This window comes from Grus americana, chromosome 18, assembly GCF_028858705.1.
Source record: "Grus americana isolate bGruAme1 chromosome 18, bGruAme1.mat, whole genome shotgun sequence".
NCBI classification, from domain to species: domain Eukaryota; kingdom Metazoa; phylum Chordata; class Aves; order Gruiformes; family Gruidae; genus Grus; species Grus americana.
Window position 1 is genome coordinate 4558020 of NC_072869.1, and position 18659 is coordinate 4576678.

Here is an 18659-nt window from a genome sequence, read left to right on the forward strand (position 1 = left end):
CAGAAGTAGAGTATCTTTCATTTGAATTAGCTTGAGTTGTTTTGAATTCCAGCTTACCATTTGGACACCATGGCTTGGAGATTCTATAAAAAAAAATTTCTTGTTGAGTTGACTTCGAAAGGAGGTAAGTTGTCTCTCATTGCTTTCTACTTTATGTCTTTTAAGTTACCCATTAATTTCCTAAAAAAATAATACTTTATAGGCCCTGTTTCCAATTTATGTAGGTCCCCACTGTAATGTAGTTAGATTGAGATTGCCTTTATAAAGCAGTGAAGAGATATACTTTTACTTTTTTAATTTAAAATTTTCAAATTTTTTTATTTTTAAAAAAATGTACAGGAGTTGCTTAGACCATTGACACAACAATACAAACCATTAATATTTTAACAGCCACCACTTTATTTCATTCTTATTTGATAATTCTAGGCTACTGAAAGAGTAAGCTGTAAAGATTACTATCTACAATGCAGAAGCTTAAAATAATTTAGTGTTTCCATAAATATTTCTCATTCCTGAACATCTTTAAGACATGAAAAATGTAAGATGAGAACAAAATGTACTAGAAAATGGCCTTCCTTATTATTACAGAAATATTGAGGTAAGCAGAGTACCACTGCATGGCACCAATCTGACTCAGTTTGAGGAAGAGGAACAGTCCAACTGCAGTGTTAAGGGGAAAAGTACATGGTTGAAATATTTCCAGTTTAAAAAAACCCTTACACATCATCTTTACAGACTGAAAACATTAAGTTTAGGAGTCTTACTTTTCATAAAACAGAAACATTCAGAATTGTAGCAAAGTCTCAGAAATTTATTGTCGTATAAAACCATATTCAATCACAAATGATCAGGCTGAAGCCTTGTCAAATACAAAATGAAGTATAAAAATAGAACACAATATACAGGACTGGTAGTTAAATATTACTGAAACCAAAGTATCGCTGAAATAATTGTTATTTACAAAATCTTGCCTAATCTGAGTCCATCTTGAGCTACAGTAATATTTTCTCTACCTTTTTAGGAGACTAACATGCAGATCTAACAGCTGTAAATAACAAAATTAAACCAATGTGTACAAATGTATGTACATTGAGGCATAGTGCTTTGTAATGACTGCGTAACAGTGTCTTTATTGCAAAGAGCTGTTTATAGTCATTTACATTTTAGAAGACTTGTGGCATCCTCTCCATGCCCCCTACCACCCCAGGTTATTTAACTGCAAATTCTGAAAGAAACAAGCTTATTTTAATAAAACGGTCTCCTCAGAAAAAAAAGCAACTTTGCTGGTGAAGTTGTGACAGCTGCTCATTACAAAAGGACTTCTTGCTATGTGATACACAAATTTCAGAGAAAGATAAGATGAAGTAGTCCCCATTGATTAGTTTGTGCATTTAATATTATAAATGCACTTACTGGACAAGCACCAAACCAACCCACATTTCAGTTGTGGAGAGCAATATCATGACAATAGATATATACATTATTTTAAATACTTATAGAAATTTAATATACAAATGGCTCTGAATATACAATAAAATAATATGGTAAAAAAATTAAAATCAAACTATGGTGAGAATACCACCATTAGGCACAAAGTATTTCTGGTGTTAGCAATTTTAAGGGAAGTCCAAAGACAGACCGTTTATCATTTGTCTGGATATTTCGAGATGAATCCCTTCAAGATAATGCAAGAACCTATAAAAAGAAAAGTAAAAGTGACTATAAGGGGACAAAGTTATTTCCAAATACAAGGCAGCACTTTTATTATTTAGAGGCAAACGTTCACCTTTCTTGTCTAGAATTATTTGACAAAACATTTTGCTAAAAATTCTTAACTACACCATATATTGAAATGTAGCAAGATTTAGGAAAACCAAAACTTACCTTCTTTTAGTCTTCCCTTGCTCTTTAAGCATCTCAGACCTACAGATGCTGCGAAGAGTGGGGAGGTATTCAAGTATGCTGGCTTGCTTATTACCCAGGTTTAAAGGGCTTCTGGAAAATACAGTTCTGATGACTGCCAGCCTCTTCTGTGCTTTTTTGTGAATGCTAAAATGAAGAATGAAGCTTTACTGTTTCTTGTTCAAGAATGTGTAGTGCCTCTTTTGTTCCTTTGAGATCAAATCCACTGGTTTAACACTCTGTTAAACATACTGATGCCCAAAACTGCATCCCAATGGAGTAGATACCTTCAACTTCTTATCATGTGCTGCTTATGCAGCATCACAATGCTATGCTCAGACAGAAACGAGGGACAGCAGTTTGGCCAATGCTCTTAGCTTAACTGTGGAATCTAATCTGGGGACATCTTCACAAACTAGTTATGTATGTGAGATGTAGTACATCTGTCAGACAGTGTAACCAAAAGCATCTGTAGTCTTCGAAAATAAAAAGTGTCACGCCATTGGTGTTAGAATGTCAGTATCAGATCCAACGTATAACTCGTGATATATTGGCCAAACTTGGTCACAGGTTAGATGGTTAGATCCACAGTGACATTTCTTCTCTGGGTACTAACTTACAGAAATAAGAGTCTAACTATTTTCCTATTCAGACACTTGAACAGGTTTTATTCACCTATTACGCTCATTTCAGGTATGATGACTTGTTTATATTAAAACAATCTTTCATATCCACACACATACCAACAGCAATGTATTGAGACATGCTGACAACATTCATATTGGTATGAATGTGTATACATAGCATCTGAAACAGTCCTACACCCTGTGAAAAGCTTTTCTTGACAAGTAACTGCATTATATTCCAGAAACATTAGCAAGATCTTACCTTGAATCAGCTGACTGACTGAAGGATACATCATTTCTTGTGTTTGAAATATGCAAAGTAAGTCCCTCCAGCTGATCACTTTCAGGTGTTTTACTGGTACTCAAAGAAGATTCCAAGTTTTGTGAAATACTAACAGAACATTTGTTAAAACTGAGCGCTTCAATAGCTGCCTTTATCTCACTACAGCTCTGGGAACTCCACCAATCAGTATTTTCTATACTGAATTCATCACAAAGACCATTTTTTATTTTGCCATTTGTCCAATTAAATCCTTCATCTTTAGAAAACTCCAGTCGTTCCTTGGTATTAGTGTTTACACAGCAATCCAAGAAAGACATGTTCTCCACAAATTCAGTCAGTGAATTCAGACACTGAAAGACAAGAGCAGACCTCTTCTCATTTGCTGAGGTTTTAGATTTAATTTCTTTTTCTTCTTTATTCATCAACGATTTTGATTCTTCTTTATTCACTTCAGCACATGATATAGGACTATCCGATGGCAAAGTTAGGAATTCAGCTGAATAGTTCAGTCCAATATCAAATAAGTCGCTATTATCCAATATATCAAGCCTTTTCTGTTTCTTTGTCTTTTTAGACTTTTTTCCAGGGTTCCTTTTTCCAGAGCAATAACTGTTGGTAGATCTGTTTTTCAAAGAAGCTATGGCAGTCCTTTCAAGTGTAGAGTTAGAGGCTTCAGATTGGTTTGAAAGAATATGCACTGGTAAGGGAAGAATAAGTTCAAGATTACTATATATAAAATCCACTTTCTTCATCTGGAATTCTGTAAGAAGCTGCATCAATTTATTCCATTTATCCATGGTTGTAATTTTGTGCTGTAAAATAATAATTGTGAAAAATTTATTAATACTTTGTTTGTTAAAAAGTAAAAAAATTTATTACAGAAAATGTCATATTCCTAGCTTTGTTTTTATGAGGTGAGAGACTGTTTTGCTTGCATGAGACTGCCCCAGTTCAGATTTTGCTTAGTAATGACAGAATCCCCTAATTTCAACAACAAACCTTTTCAACAAGGTTTGCTTCTAAGAAGACGCTATTCATAGTGATGATTACATTCAATTATCTAGCAATCATTCAAAGTATTAGCTAGTCAACTACAAAAATACCTTAAGAAATGTAAACAGATCTTCTGAAGGCGAGAGGATATTCTTAAGGCCAAGCAAGGTCTCTACACAGCCTGTGTCACATTTTGGGAACTCCTGAGGATGTACATCAGCTTGAGAAAAATCAACCTTGGAATCAGTAGTCTTTTCAGAATGAATTACATGATGTGCTTTATTTGTCTCATCTCCTCCTGCAAAAAGATAACATGCTTTACTTGAAAAAAACCAAATTGCATCAAGAAATTGATTTTTGCCCTTTTTGTCCCAATTCCTTTTATAAAGGATACCCTAACCGTTGCCTCTCGCTGCAGTTCTGAATGAATATAGGAACTGAAACTAGTCATCCCCAGCCCCATTCATCATCCCCATTTCATTTCTTTAAGTGTTGCCAACCTGCCCGCTCTCCCTTCTTTGCCAACAACCATTTGAAATAGCCTGTTCTTCCTTTTATGCCCCACTAGTGTTTCTCCTCCACTCGCTCACACACTGTCTCACACACCCACGCCTGTTGAAAATACTCTTCCTGTATCCTTTGGGACCAAGTTCTTACCCTTGCTGCCTGCTTGCTAGCTGTCCAATTTTTCTCCTTTTTTTCAATTCTGTTTCTTCTAGGTGAATTACCTACAACTCAGCTAAATGGATAAAGAACTGCAAACTCTGAGTTGAAGGGAAACTACTATTGGCTCCCTGCTTTTCCCAATTTTGCTACTCAGAAGAGGAAAGGGAGATAATTAAATACCATAATGATGGGTAATAAACAGGTGCAATAAAAATAAAACTTTTAGTTCCTTATGCATATATACAAGGCTTTGAAGTAGCCAACTCCCCCCACCCCCCCTGAAAAACCCTAGCCAAAGTTTAGGAGCCTTACAGAAAGTTACCATCTATTCATACATGTCTAAGAAAAGATTCATTTGATTAAGTGAAACCAAAGATGGATAATTATTTTTTAAAAATTAAATTAAATCAACCTACCATGATGTGCCAAACATTTGTCTTTCAAGCATCCACCTCCACTTCTAACCCAAAATTGTAAGTAGAGAACACTTTGTCTGATATCACAGTTATTTGTGGTTAACAGAGCAGCTAAGTCTTTTACATCTGTTCGTAGATTCTCAGCTAGGCACAGCACTTGAAGATAGCTAGCAGCATTTATCTAAACAACAGTTAGACAAAGACCACCGAAAACAACTTTTACCAATCAGACTGCAATAAGTCATACAGAAGCAATTATTCTATTTATGCTTGCAATATACTTTTCCTTTTAATACAGAAGATTAGTTTATTAAATTACAGTTACATTAAGACCTCTATAGAAAAGCAAAATACGCTACCAAATCTAAACAGTCCACATCGGAGAATGAAGTTAAATTTAGAAATTCAACTCATTAAAACCAAACAAAACACACATATTCTGCCTGTGTTCCTAAAACCACATACACCTTGCTTCTCATCACCAGTGAGCAGGTTTTAGTGAGCTATATTAACTTTAAAAGTTTTTCTGTCTTTCTTTCAACTCTGCAATTGTCTGGTAGCCCAAAAGATTTTCAATTTCACATTAAAAAAGTTCCCCTTCTCCAAAGTTAGCCCCTTCTGATTCTCATTTATTTAGGTTTTTCATATAATACATTGCTTTCTGTATAGCAAATAGTTTTGATCTGAAGGCTGACTATGCCAGTACTGGTTCACTCATTAAAAAGTATAGGAACTATTCTAGAAATATTATGGGTTATTCCTTTAATATAAACACTTAGCTGCAAATAAAACTATTTCATCTATGAAATTAGTTACTACATCCTAAAGCCTAAATTAAGTGATGATGTTCTTATTGTAATTCTCTGAAATACTAACTAGTTCAGAAAATAAATCTTCTAGGATAGTATACAAAATTCTACATATAAAGATAAATACATCCTACACATCCTTGCATAAACCCCCCCAAAAACAGTCTTCTGATGAAACAGATATATTACATCAGATAAATATAAACCTACACCAGCATTTAAATTTCAAACCTAGATTAGCTGACAATTACTTGCTTAGGATGTATCCGCAAGCACAGACTTACCAAGGAAGGGGTTCTAAAGTTGATCTCTTCAAAATAGCCATCAAACATTAAGCTGAATGTTGGATCTATAGAAAGAGATACCAGTGAACTGTCATGACATTATGTTCAAAACTAATTGCTTTCTTCACCCATTAGTATTTGGATAAACATACTGCTCTAAAATACTTGCTTTATAGTCTCCACTCATTTAATTTTACATTGAGGAGCTGTATTCAACCATTTAAACAATCTTATTAAAACAGACTCTTCTGCTTGTAAAGCCTAATTACTGTAGCAGACAGTACTCACCATTGGTGGTAAGAATGACAGGTCTCTTTGCAGTTGCCATGAATGTCTTTATTGCACTTAGAAATCCTGCATCTTCATCAAATATTATATCTACCTATAGAAAACAAATGGAGTACAAAATATCAGTATCTTTAAGGATAGCTACAAGCTGTGAATGCAGTCATACTGTTAAGACTTAGTCATTACTGACTAAGACTTAACATTAATACAGATTTCTAGAACTGGCATAGGCAACGACAGTAGACATGCTTCAGGTAAAGTTCACCCGTTAGCACACACCACTTCGATTAGAGTCTTTTGTGCTGAAGCATAAAAATAATAAAAATCACAGACTGGTTGAGGTTGGAAGGGACCTCTGGAGGTCAAAACGTCCAGCCCCCTGCCCAAGCTGGGTCACCCAGAGCAGGCTGCCCATGACCACATCCAGGTGGCTTTTGAAGTTTCTTTTTTTGTTTTCTTTTTAATAGAATTGCACCAGTGATCTGTAGGATCAGCCCACAGTTGGCAACATTTTATTTACTCCACCTTTATTTACTTAAAATTACATTCTTGGCTGCAATTTTCTATTCTTAGCTTAAGACTCAAAAGACATTTTTGGGCCAGAAAGAATTTAATGTGGGCTTAAGTTTTGTAATTACTAGGGTGTTAATGGTGACTTTTAGAGTGTCTCGATGCAGATAAGTAGTGTAAAATTACAAACCAACGCTTTTGACATAATCAAACAAATTAAATTAGCAGAATCCTGCAAACTGTTCCAACAGTGAACAACTGTTGATAGATGATAGTTTCTTGATCTTTTAAGATAACTTTGTAAAATTATATCCATCGTTAAAAAAGTACTCATGAGGAAGAAATCATTAATCATTGAATTAATTTTTAAGAAGTTGATAATCCTCACACTTGAATCTACCTAGAATTCTCAAGGAGGAAGGGGGCAAAACCCCCTTAAATTCTTTAAGCATAATGAAAGGACATATTGCTTGCATCAATTTATTTCACGTGAATTTTACCTCTTCAAAAAGAATGAGAGATGTTGCACTTTTTCTGTTGTGTTCTTCTCTTTCTACTTCTTTGTTTATCGATCTAATTTGAGCATCTTTCTTTTCTTCATGTGAATTCTGAGTATTTCCTGCAGATAGGCGAAGAATTGAGCAGGAAGTAAAGGAGGACTGAAACTACCTAATATGCATTCTAGACACTGGTATCAAAACCACCCCATATATAAACTGCTTAAGAAAATCTAAACTGACACAAAAACTTAGAAATCTGACCCACATCCTTTTCTGATATCTCTTATTTTAAGAAAAATGCAACAAATTTGCTTGGAATTCAATTGTGTTTGGTGAAGGGCTATTTGTAAAATTAATTCCGCGCCTAACCTGTTTGTGATCTACGATGTCTCAAGGGCACAGGAGTAGATGTAAGTCCTTCAAGACAATGCAATATGATTGCCTGAAAAGACAAGGGCTAGACTTGATTGCCCCAATTCTATGCAGCAGTTTGCTCATGCATTCCTCTGTACTGTCTCTGCAAAAACACTGGTTGTCCAAATATATTATTTCCTTTCTAAAAACCTGCCTTTAAGACTCCTGATCCCATGAAACATTTGGAAATATACCTTCCAATGTTAAGAGACACAAAGATTTCAGCGTGCCTTTCTATGTATTAAAATCCACAGTCTGTAATCAAACATTTATTTGCTTTATTTATTTGCTTAATTCTGTGGCACTAATTTTGAGATATATCTATCTCTATTGATATATATACACACACACACACCCCACCTAGCACAATGACTATTCCACACCAATCTGAAACAGGTGGTGAGGTAATGTAAAGGTGTGTTTTTCTAGAGATAAATTAAAAACTATCTTCTCTTACCTAAATGCTCTGGAGAAAACACAAAACCAAACACAAACACACCAAACTAAGGAAAGTCTACTGAACTTCAGATTGTCTGTACCCTAGTTAACTCCCCTATAATACAGTTGTTACTTCCTATGCAAAGTGTATCTGTGATGCAATTAGCAACTTTTGCTGGCAGTTAGAGTGTAGTAAGTTTGCTCTACTCTTTTCCATGTAGCTCCACACGCACACACACAGTAGCACAGTGTAGCATTTCCATATCCAAAAGTAAATAATTATTAAATAGTGATACCTACCTTTATTTTTTTCTTGAGATGTTACTGCTCCATCATTACCTTTACGTTTGGAAGAAATTTTGAAATAGTTTGCAAGCGTTTTAGGGGGCAAGCTTCGTTTTAATCCTGCTCCTTTTGGTGACAGTGGAGGTTTTCTTGGTGAAATAACTTTCTTTGGAGAATACATTTTTTCTGTAAGATATGTTTTATATTAAACTTGAGCTGGAAATGTAATCTCAAACTGACATTTCTCCAGCAAATTTAGAGCAAATCCCAGGACTTTTTTATCTCGTATAAACCAGGTTTACTGTGCTGATTTCTGCTTATTTTACTTTTCTCTTGTTATAGGGAATGTTTTTTGTTCAACTTTCTATTCAAGTGCCATAGCAGTTACTCCACCACTACAGAAATAAGATAATCAAGAGTCAGTCATTTTGAGAAAATAATTGTTTACTGTGGTATGCAGCTGTGTTAAGCAAATGAGCATTTCTTATTATTATGGCCAGATAAACTGAGATTTGCTATCTTTTTTAGACAACTGATGTTTAAAAATTGTTTTGGGAACTCAGTTCCTAAAAAACTCCCCAAACGAGCAAACAAAAAACCCTCTAAAACCCTCTAAACCCCACAAAACAAAACAATCCAGATATAACCATGAAACTTACTTGGTGACTTGGCACTGCTACAACTGTTAAAAAAGCAAGGCTTATGTGCATTAACGCCTTTTTTGTCCACTTGATGAGACTGAGTAGCTTCTTTCAGTTGGGACAGTATCTGTCTACCACTACGCTGGCAAGAGGCATTGACTTCAAATATCTGCAATGGTATTTAATTTACATTAAAAAAAAAAAAAAAAATCGGAGATCTTGTAATACAAATACTTTCACATCACTAGCTACAAATAAGAAAAATGGCACTAAGGAAAGGATCCCACAAACCTTAAAACCAAGCTCCTGAGCACAAGCATATACTGCAGCAGTTTTCCCCACTCCTGGTGGGCCAGTTATCAGAACTGTATTGCAAAGGCTAGTCTCTTCCTCAATATCAGATTTATTATCTTTAAAGTCAAGGCTGTCCAAAGAATCTGTAGAATTATTTAAAAGAAAATAAAGGATTCATGTAATTTTAATGCCAACTTTAACAAAGGGAAGGTGTATATATATAATTTTTAATTCTATCAGTACCTTCATGCTCTTTGTCCTTTTCCCCTTTCTGATGTCTTTTTTCTTCCCAATCAGCTCTTTTTTTCCATTCTTTTAACCAACTGTAAAAGGAAGGAACAGAACAAAAAATAAAAATTACTGCTGAATAAAGTGAACCAAATTCAGATGGAACAGAACATTAAGCTAGGGGACATCAGCCACTTGTTATCCCTCTCAAACTTATCAAGTCCTTTCACATTAAAAAAAAATTAAAAAAATGCTCAGGGTTTGTTTGATTCTTTTGTAAAAAAGGATTCCTTCTTCATTCTCTGTTCTGTTACTTGATTGGTATAGAAACAAGTCACTTGGCAAACTACTGAAACTGTAACAAACTATGGAAAACGCTTTATGGTTTATAGTTTAGTGTTGTTTGTCAGATGGATCTTTAAATTCTGTGTAAGAGCCACAACAATAACTTAAATCCATGCATAAAATTAACTGAAAGCACAATACATTAGATGGACTAGACTGCTAAATTACTGTCAAAAGCAGAGGCAGTGCATGCCTAATGTACCATTTCACGTGTGGTTTTGTTTTGCGCCACACCATACAAGCTACCAAGGTATTACTGTAAAAGAAACTATGGCCAAAAGATCATTCACACCAACTGACAATTTGTTTCTGCAACTTTTTGGAAGTAAAAAAACAAAGGCCACAAACATACACTCTGCAAGTGTTATTCAAGCATGGTGCAAAATAATTGACTTTGCTTCTTTGAGCATAATCAAGTGATACGATGTTTTGAGTTATTTTAAGAATGGCTCCATGCTCCCACTTCTGACCTGTGTAGCCTTTCAATTTCTTTCTTGTTCCCTACAAGTTCACTGGAATCTTGAGGCTGATATTTTTCTGTCCAGAGCATGTCTTCCTTTTCAACACCTACAGAAAAAATATTCTCCGTTTTAGTTAGTTCTTCATGCAGAAGAGTTGATCAAGTCTAGTAGAATATTAAGACTAGGTATGATTTTTGCATCACAGTGGAAGGCTGACATACATCACATCCATTCCCTCAATGCAAAGAGAATTAACATCAGACAGGAAATGCAGTTACCTGAAAGTGCATTTGACTCTGATAAACATTCAGTGTCTTCTGTCATAACATCTGATTTCTGGGTCTTGTTTTTTCCTAAATGCATGGCTTGTCCTGTTTCTGCTTGTTTTTCTCCAGATATGGGAGAAATAAGGTTCCTGGAAACTCTGGATTTTATTTCCGTCTCTGTACCTTCAATTTGTTTTCTTCTTTTTGATTTGTGGTCTTCTGTTTCTTTCCTTTTCCTCTTAGTTTCCTTCCAATTGTCAGAATGTTTCTGATTTACCTCAGAATTTGCAGTGCCATCTCTGCTTTCTAAGGAGAAAAAAAAAATATATATATAAAAAAAAATCACACCCTTTTAAAATCTCAAGCTATGTCTGTTAAAACCATACATTTGTTTAAGCCATATTTGAAGAATTTGGGGGAAAATTACCTAAAACATGAGGACCAATTTATTTCCAACAAGAGGACCAATTTATTTCCAACAACAGTATTCCTTCACTGAAACATTTCTGAAAATTGCAAGTTGCCTTTTTAGGCCAGAGAGGTGTGAGTGAGTGTTTATGTTTCCCTATGTAGATTACTAACCTTGTATACTGTTTTCAAAACCCAACCGTTCCGTTTGCTTTTTCAGAAATTTGTAGAAGTATTTTCTCACAGGAAATTGAGAATTAGAAGACATAATCTCATCTAGTAAATCTTTTCTGAATGTATCAGAAAAAACTGGTCGGTGGCCAGAAAGCTGTAACACACACAAAAAATTATTACTTGAAAACGTTACACAGAACAATGACAGTTTTGCATAATTTAAATTGGTAGCTGTCTTGTTAAGCCCAGAGATTAGCAGAAAGCCTTAAGAATCATCTAATGTTACGATGCAGAATGGGTAAATCACACAAAAGAAAAAAAAAAAATCCTGGACTGACAGAGATTCAAACTACAGAATCTTTTAAAGTAAGAGAAGTCCTAACAACTAACAAAACAATATCAATTTTCTTTTCATTTATCTTGTGACACAAGTCCCCGCTTTACAGTACTAACCACAGGTGCAGAACAGTTTCCAGTTAGTTTTGAATTCACAGTGGAAAATTCACCAAGTGAGAGAGTAATTTTTGTGACGTTAGTGACTTCAGTATTCAGTTTCCTTAGCTTAGTTAATAGAGGACATGATGGTGATTTCAATTTCCACATGGGATAGCCTACAAAAGAACCCCCCACCAAAAACAAAACAAAAAGAGGAAACTTTTGTTAACAAAACAGATACAGTCACAGACAAGACTATCCCACAGTAAATAAGAGTAAATGCTCTTTTAACTACAGCTTTATCATGTCAAAGCCAAGCTTATTTAACTTACACTGCATCTACTTTTCATCTTTATTAATTCCACCTCCCACAAGCAGAACAAATTTGCACATTTTTGCTTACAACATTTCTTCGCTAAGTTGCTCCTGGGCTCTGCTTGCTCTAAATAACCTGTGCCCTCACTGGGTCTCTGTAGGACAGATGCTCATCGAGGATTTTGTTTGTTTATTGGTTGGTTTGTAATATAAGCTCTGTTAAGTGCTATTCTACCTTCTGCTTTTCTGTCATGCCTTTTCATAAGAACACTGGAACACACTCCCTCACTTAGTGTAAAGAAATGGGCTGTTCTTTTCTCTTTTGAGAAATATTTTGCCTTTGTCAGAAAGAAATGGTTTCTGCCCCAGTCAGTCCAACATGATCTTTATTCTCCAAATTGGAACTTGAAAGACTAACTTTTTTGACTAAATATTAAGAATTTTGCATGCTTGCCCATAAATGTATGCATTACTTCAGCATCAATTTAATTTGTAAATTGTGTTTTCAAAAACATCTCACTGGAGGCTTCTAAGTTTTGTTTTCTTACTGAGACACAAAACAAGAGGGAGCTATCAGTTATTCCTGTCATAATAGTAAGTTCTGCATAGTTTCTGCATAGATTTACTAGAAATTGTTATATACATTTACACAATGGCTGAACAAAAGCTTACAGTCATCCTTCTGCTGTACATGGACAACAGTCTTAAAACATGAACTTGCAAAAGAGTATGCTTCCATTGCTGCTGCTTTCTTTGCAATCTGTCTTTTCAGTGACTCTGGCAATCCACTCATCAAGAATTCACGTTTTGCTCTGAACTGATCATCATCTTGGGAATTTTCAGATGCATCTTGGCTTTAATGAAAAAATAAAATAAAAAAAATTATTAGAACTACCAGCTATGTAAGGCTTACAACAGAATTTAATCGCATTCACTTCTACATACAAGTTAAAAAATAGTCTGGGAGAACTCCTAATATTAAATGTAGTAAATTTAAATTTATTTTAAATTTTGTCTTAGAGTTTTAAAAATAATCCTCTTAGAATTTTGTATTTTTATATTGAATTTAGGATTTCTTATTAATCAGTCATGAACTACATTTTCAACTAGCTAAAATTTCTCAACAATGGCTGAGGAACTCTCCAAAAACCCAAAATTTTACAAGCAGATTAACATACTGAACAGTATAAAAACCATGAACTTTTATAACACATTTCAATAAGTGTATTTAAATTTGTAAAATGAGAGAACATTAAAGTAACCTTGAAATACATTTTGATTCTTAAGCAACTGGAATCTTGAAAACTGACCTGCTTTCATCAAAGATCACAATTGGTTCACCTGCAGATTTTTGAGCATTTCTGCCTAGGAAGGAAGGTGGATATCCCAGTTTTCCTTTAAAAAGAAAAAAAAAAAAATCATTATCAGATTAACACTGATACAGGATTCTAACCTTGCTTCTCTGTATGTTCCATTTAATAACATTAGGGAATCTCCTTAATCTCTTAAGGGAAAGCTGAGTATTTTAACAAAATTCATTATAGTTTTATTTCATCACTATAGATGTTATCTTCTATAACATTAAAAAACCCCATTAAACTAGAAGACAACAAAACATGGTATAGTATTGGCAGTTTTTCAAACAAACATATTTTTCCCCGAATGAAGAAAAAAAAAAATCAAAGCAGCACATGTAAATAACCTCTGCACTATTAACTCATATCATAAAAATAAAAGGTATATATTGGAATATTATATAAATAAAAAAAGAAGAAAAGATGAATGCCCTGTAAAGGCAGCTTTATAAAATAAACCTGTAATAGTCAATAACTGTAATAAAAATTAAACATATTCAGTAAAACCCAATTACCGTTTGAATTCTTTGAAACCTTCAAGTTTCTAGACTTTTTCCCCAAAACATCATTTAAGCTCCGAAGATTCTTTTGCTTCACATTCTGCACTGTAGCAGTGGCATTACTCAGGCTTGAATCTAAAATTACTACTGATTCCTAGAGGGAAAGCAAATAAAATAAGAAAGGAAACACAACTTTTCCTCCTTTATTAACAATACAATTTAGTGATCGGTATGGAGAAAATGGAAAAAAAATGCTAGAGAGCTTAGAAATTAGCAAGTATAATTTGAAGATTATATAATACTTTTATTACTGTTGTCTACACAGAAATAGTATAAGATCTCCAATATATAAACGAAGGTCAGAATTACTTACTCCTCTAAATTTAAATGTCTAAACCATACACATTTGAAACAGACACCTTGCTGTCCATTAGGAAAGAGAAACAATCACTTCTAGAGTGTGACCATCTGCTACATGTTATAGTGCTGCATTAGGATGAGCTTTCCAGTCTATGCCTGGACATTTTTAACATTACTATTTGACATTTACCATACTATTGCATTGATATTTACCTTATTTAATTCTTTAAAATAAATGTTTGCAAGATAGAAACATTTTTGTTGCTTAAATGAATTACTAAAACATCAAAATAATTTTTTCCCCTACAAAGTATGCAGGCTTACTTCACTTTCTTGTAATTTTTTCTTTTCAGCAAGAGCTTGCTGTCGAGATGAGCGCCTCACAGGAGCTGGTAAGTCTTCATTAACCTTTGATCTATTATGTTGTATAGCCTTTGCTTTTTCAATCAGCTGTTTCGCTTTGGATATATTCTTAGAAGTAGAGATTATCTGTTAAAGTACAAAAGAACCAAAATACTTAGCAATTAATAGCAATATATTTGGTAAGTATTTAAGATAGTAATATATTTTTTCAAATTCATAGAAGCATATGATTTTTATAACATTTTTTTGGTATCAAGAAGAAAATGAAAGAATGGAAAAGAGGAGGAGCAAACCAGATGATATAAATAGTTCTCAAAAGGGAATGACAGCCCTACATGGGGATCCTCCAATTTGTCCACAGAACAAATGAAATACGGGCAGGCACATTGTTAAGCATAAGCTGTTCTGCTGTGTCCAAATACTATGTCCCATCCTGAGAATCTGCAGAACACGAGCATACTATTTTACTGGATTTTTCTCATATGAAAAGTAGATTTACACTAATAACACCTATTTTAAAATCTAATGCACAATAACTGTACAAGAAACTATCTCAAATTCTATCAGAAATCACAGTAATATTCTCTTTCCATAGGGCATCTGAGAACTGTCATATTGTATTACATTAGACTATCACATGATACTGAACATAAACACAATTATATGCATGTAGTAAAGGAGAAAATACTGAAACACAAACTGTTACATAAATTACCTTTATATTTTTGGAGTTAAACTCTTCATTTTTTGTGGCTTCAGCTTTATTTGATTTTGTAGTTGCATTGATACGTGTAAACCTCATTCTAATTAGGGAAAAAGTATTATGAAATGATTACTTTTTAACAAAGGGAAATGTTACTCTCAATCTCATTTTCAAAAGCCTTTAAAAATACACTGCTGCAAACAGAAGCAACCCTGCAATTGATGGTGGTTTTTTTGCTTTTTATTAATGCCTTTAGAGCAATCACATTTATAGAATCACCTTTGGTTCTTCTGTATTATTATCCAACATGATCAGTATTCATGCAGCTTTGGTATGCATTCCAATCACTTTATAATTATGTCTTACTCTTAAAATACTTGCAGGAAAACAAAGTGCAAGAAGGTAGAACATCCTCTAAAATGTTTACCTTATTGGGCTGCTTCCATCGAAGGGCACTGTAATCACCTCAGCTTTATACATGTTACTTTTCTTCATGGATTGCTTGCTTGCTTTTGGTGTAGAAGTCTGAAAAGGACAGCCACTTAATTCATCAGCAGAAAAGGTATTTCTATTCCTGGTTTTTTTAGGTGTAACATTTTTTGATGTTTTGATTTTCTTCTGCCTTAAACTCCTCCTTAACTCATTGAGTTTTGGACTTGATGAAATTCTTAAATCTAAGGCTTTTTCCTTAGTAAGAACATTGGTTCCTGAATCTTCATTGTAATTGCTAATATTTGAGACATTCATTTCCTTAGTTTCTGAAGCCTTCCTTCTTCTGTTTCCTTTTTTCTGAAACTTTTTAGGTCTTTTGGGTTTAGTTCTATTGTTTTCAGGACTAGAATGTGTATATTTGTCTACACAATCTTCTGGTACTCCACCTTCTAATCCTTTATTTGAAGCAATGTCATCTTCAGGTCCTTCTTTTTCTTTTGAAGACTTTCCAATGGCTTGCTTTTGTTTTCCAGGTGCCTTTTTAACTCCACTTTTTATTACATCTGATGCTGGTTGTCTAAACGCCTTCATAAACTGATGCCTTTCTTCCAGAGTGCATTTTGGCTTCAAAAAATCTGAGCCTGCAGTCTCTAGTACAGCTAACTCCAGTTCTTCTTCCTCAATAACTACATTAGATTTTCTTTTCTGAGTAACCTGTTCCGTTAGTTCACTGTCCAAGAGGGGTGGGCTACTTTCTTTTTCCCCTATGCATCTTTTCTGCTTCAAAAAAATGGAAGCTATTTTCCTAGAGCCTTTTGGCTCCTTATGTAAAGGAGCTAATTTTGGAGGAACGGAATGAACTTGTGCAAGGACAGTTACTGTTCTAAGTGGTAGCTGTTGAGATTCCTCACACTTTTCTGGGTCACTAATACTATCACTTTTGTCCATTTCATTTGCTGTAGCAGAATTTTTCATTGTTGGCTTTGTATCTTCTTCAACATGATCTACATTATTTTCTCCCTGACTCTTCAAGAAGTCCTCAAATGACACTGTTATTATACTGTTATTTACCTGTGATGACTTGTCATCCGTATGAACTTCAAAACTGGAGTCACTAATAGTAGCATCACACTCTGCTATTGTAGGAGATACCATTTTTTTCTTATCTTCACTTTCCTTTTTATATTTTTCATTCAGCTGGTTTTCAGATGAAAAACTTTCAGAATCCATATTTACTTTGTGCTTCCTTTTCCTTGATTTTCTTAACCTATTTTTTCTTCCATTTAATTGAGAACCATCTTTCTTCACATTTTTTGTGTCGATGACAACATTTGAGAGGTCCTTTCTTTGCACATTATCTTCTGCTAATTCTGCTACACATTTTTTGCCAACTAAAGTACAAGTAGCAATAAAATCATTACTGTCTTGTTTCAATCCTGTTGTTTCTCTGCTGTCATCACTACTAATTTCTATTTCGCATTCATGCTCAGATTCTTTCATCTCTATCAGCTTATTATTTAAATTACCTCTCTTCCCTTTCCTCTTCCGCTTTAAAGGTGGTTGAAAAGGTGACTTACAGTCTTTGTCATCAGCATCCAATGGTGTTTTATTTTCTCCAGCTATATTACCAATTGTAGCTTTCTCAGTTACAGATGTCTTTTTAAAATAATCCAATATATTGTTGGGTTTTGGTGGTGACAACACTTTATCCACTGGTTTTGCTAATGGTGAAAAATATCTTGTGATTGTTTTTACAGAATTATCTTCCTCTCGCCGTTTCTTGCATGGCTATAAAAAAGTTCAATGTTAATCTTAGTTTTTAAAAACTTAAGATGACTTCGTATGGTAATATAAAGCAGTATAGTATCTGCAGTATATATTAGTGACACTAGTACATTTTCAGAGGATGAAGAACTCATATCAATGCGCTAAGACTCTATGTGCACATCAACTTTATCTCCATGCTTTCAAAAGCTATTTAAGCTTGAAATAAAGATTCTGCCATTTCAAAAATAAACAAACCAACCCATGTAGATTTAAGACCACCAAAACTGAAAGCGACCACAGGTCTTCAGAACAGTTCTGCAGAGATTTCATAATACTAGAGTTCAGAAAGTCTACTTCAATTCAGAAGATCTATCAGTTACCTTGAAATGTTTGCCAGAGCATTTGTAGAGCTCTTAGCAGAGAATTCCAACATCACTTAAAGATGTATGATCCTACCATAAGCATCTAACATATCTTAAGAGGAAACTACACCTTTTAAAATACTTAAAGAAAACGAATACACGAGAGTTCTTATTTCATATCATAATTCAAGCCATAAAAGAGAATCTGTAAAACTCCAAGAAAGATGGCTCACAAAGACTTTTATAACTCTCCTCGTTCATTAAAAACTGAACTCGCATCATCTGAAACTAAAAACGCTTCTTCCCAAAGCTATCGGGGACTCCGCCGAGGTGCCCCAAGAAGGCATTTCGTGACAGCTTCGCCCGGGGGCTGCGCCGCGCTCCCGGGCACCGGGCAGGGCAGCCGTCCCGCCGCGCCCAGCCGGCGTTTTACGCCTCCCCCCATTACACCAGACGCGCTATATCACCCGCGAATGACAAAGGGGCGCCCCCCATCCAGGCCGCCCCGCTGCACCCCCAAGACCGCCGCCAGTCCCCTCTCCGCCCTCACAGCGCGGCGTCCCGGCCCGCCTCCGCGTCCCCACCTGAGCGTCGCCGTCTCTCCCGGGGAGGGAGGGGGCCGCCGCGGCCACGGCGACCCTACCCACCATGCCCCGGGCGCTGGCGGGGAGCGGAGCCCTCAGCCGCGGAGGGAGGCGCACGTCAGCGCCATGGAGCGGCCCCGCCGCGGCCCGCCCGCCCGATGGCCGCCGCCGCAGGCACCTGACAGGAGCGAGAGCCAGGCGGGCAGAAAAGCGCGCGCGGGACAAGATTCGGACCTCCGCGCGGAAGGGGGC

The 18659-nt window shown here is 35.4% G+C and overlaps 1 protein-coding gene across 1 annotated transcript; it reads right to left on the reverse strand.

Annotated features, from left to right (window-relative positions):
• Nucleotides 1–347: 347 nt before the first annotated feature.
• Nucleotides 348–18633, reverse strand: ATAD5 (ATPase family AAA domain containing 5). The gene is made up of 23 exons (XM_054846472.1): nt 18408–18633; nt 15690–17482; nt 15275–15362; nt 14521–14685; nt 13852–13990; nt 13292–13376; nt 12654–12835; nt 11685–11842; nt 11232–11385; nt 10662–10955; nt 10393–10489; nt 9593–9672; nt 9347–9492; nt 9074–9224; nt 8430–8600; nt 7278–7396; nt 6268–6361; nt 5980–6044; nt 4887–5067; nt 3915–4102; nt 2791–3623; nt 1885–2049; nt 348–1695 (listed from the first exon to the last, which is right to left on the reverse strand). The coding sequence occupies exons 1-23, from the start codon at nt 18471–18473 to the stop codon at nt 1617–1619; spliced, it is 5493 nt and encodes a 1830-aa protein (XP_054702447.1). The 5' UTR covers nt 18474–18633; the 3' UTR covers nt 348–1616.
• Between the last annotated feature and the right edge of the window lie 26 nt (nt 18634–18659).

Bases quoted from the DNA above. Each gene is read 5' to 3' on its own strand.
- ATAD5 (XM_054846472.1), bottom strand. From the start codon at position 18,473: ATGGTGGGTAGGGTCGCCGTGGCCGCGGCGGCCCCCTCCCTCCCCGGG. The intron at 11,843-12,653 runs GTAAGCTTTTGT...GTTCTTTTGTAG, and splicing joins TGTACAGCAGAAGGATGACT to GCTATCCCATGTGGAAATTG. The intron at 3,624-3,914 runs GTATTTTTGTAG...ATTATTTTACAG, and splicing joins ATCTGTTTACATTTCTTAAG to CACAAAATTACAACCATGGA.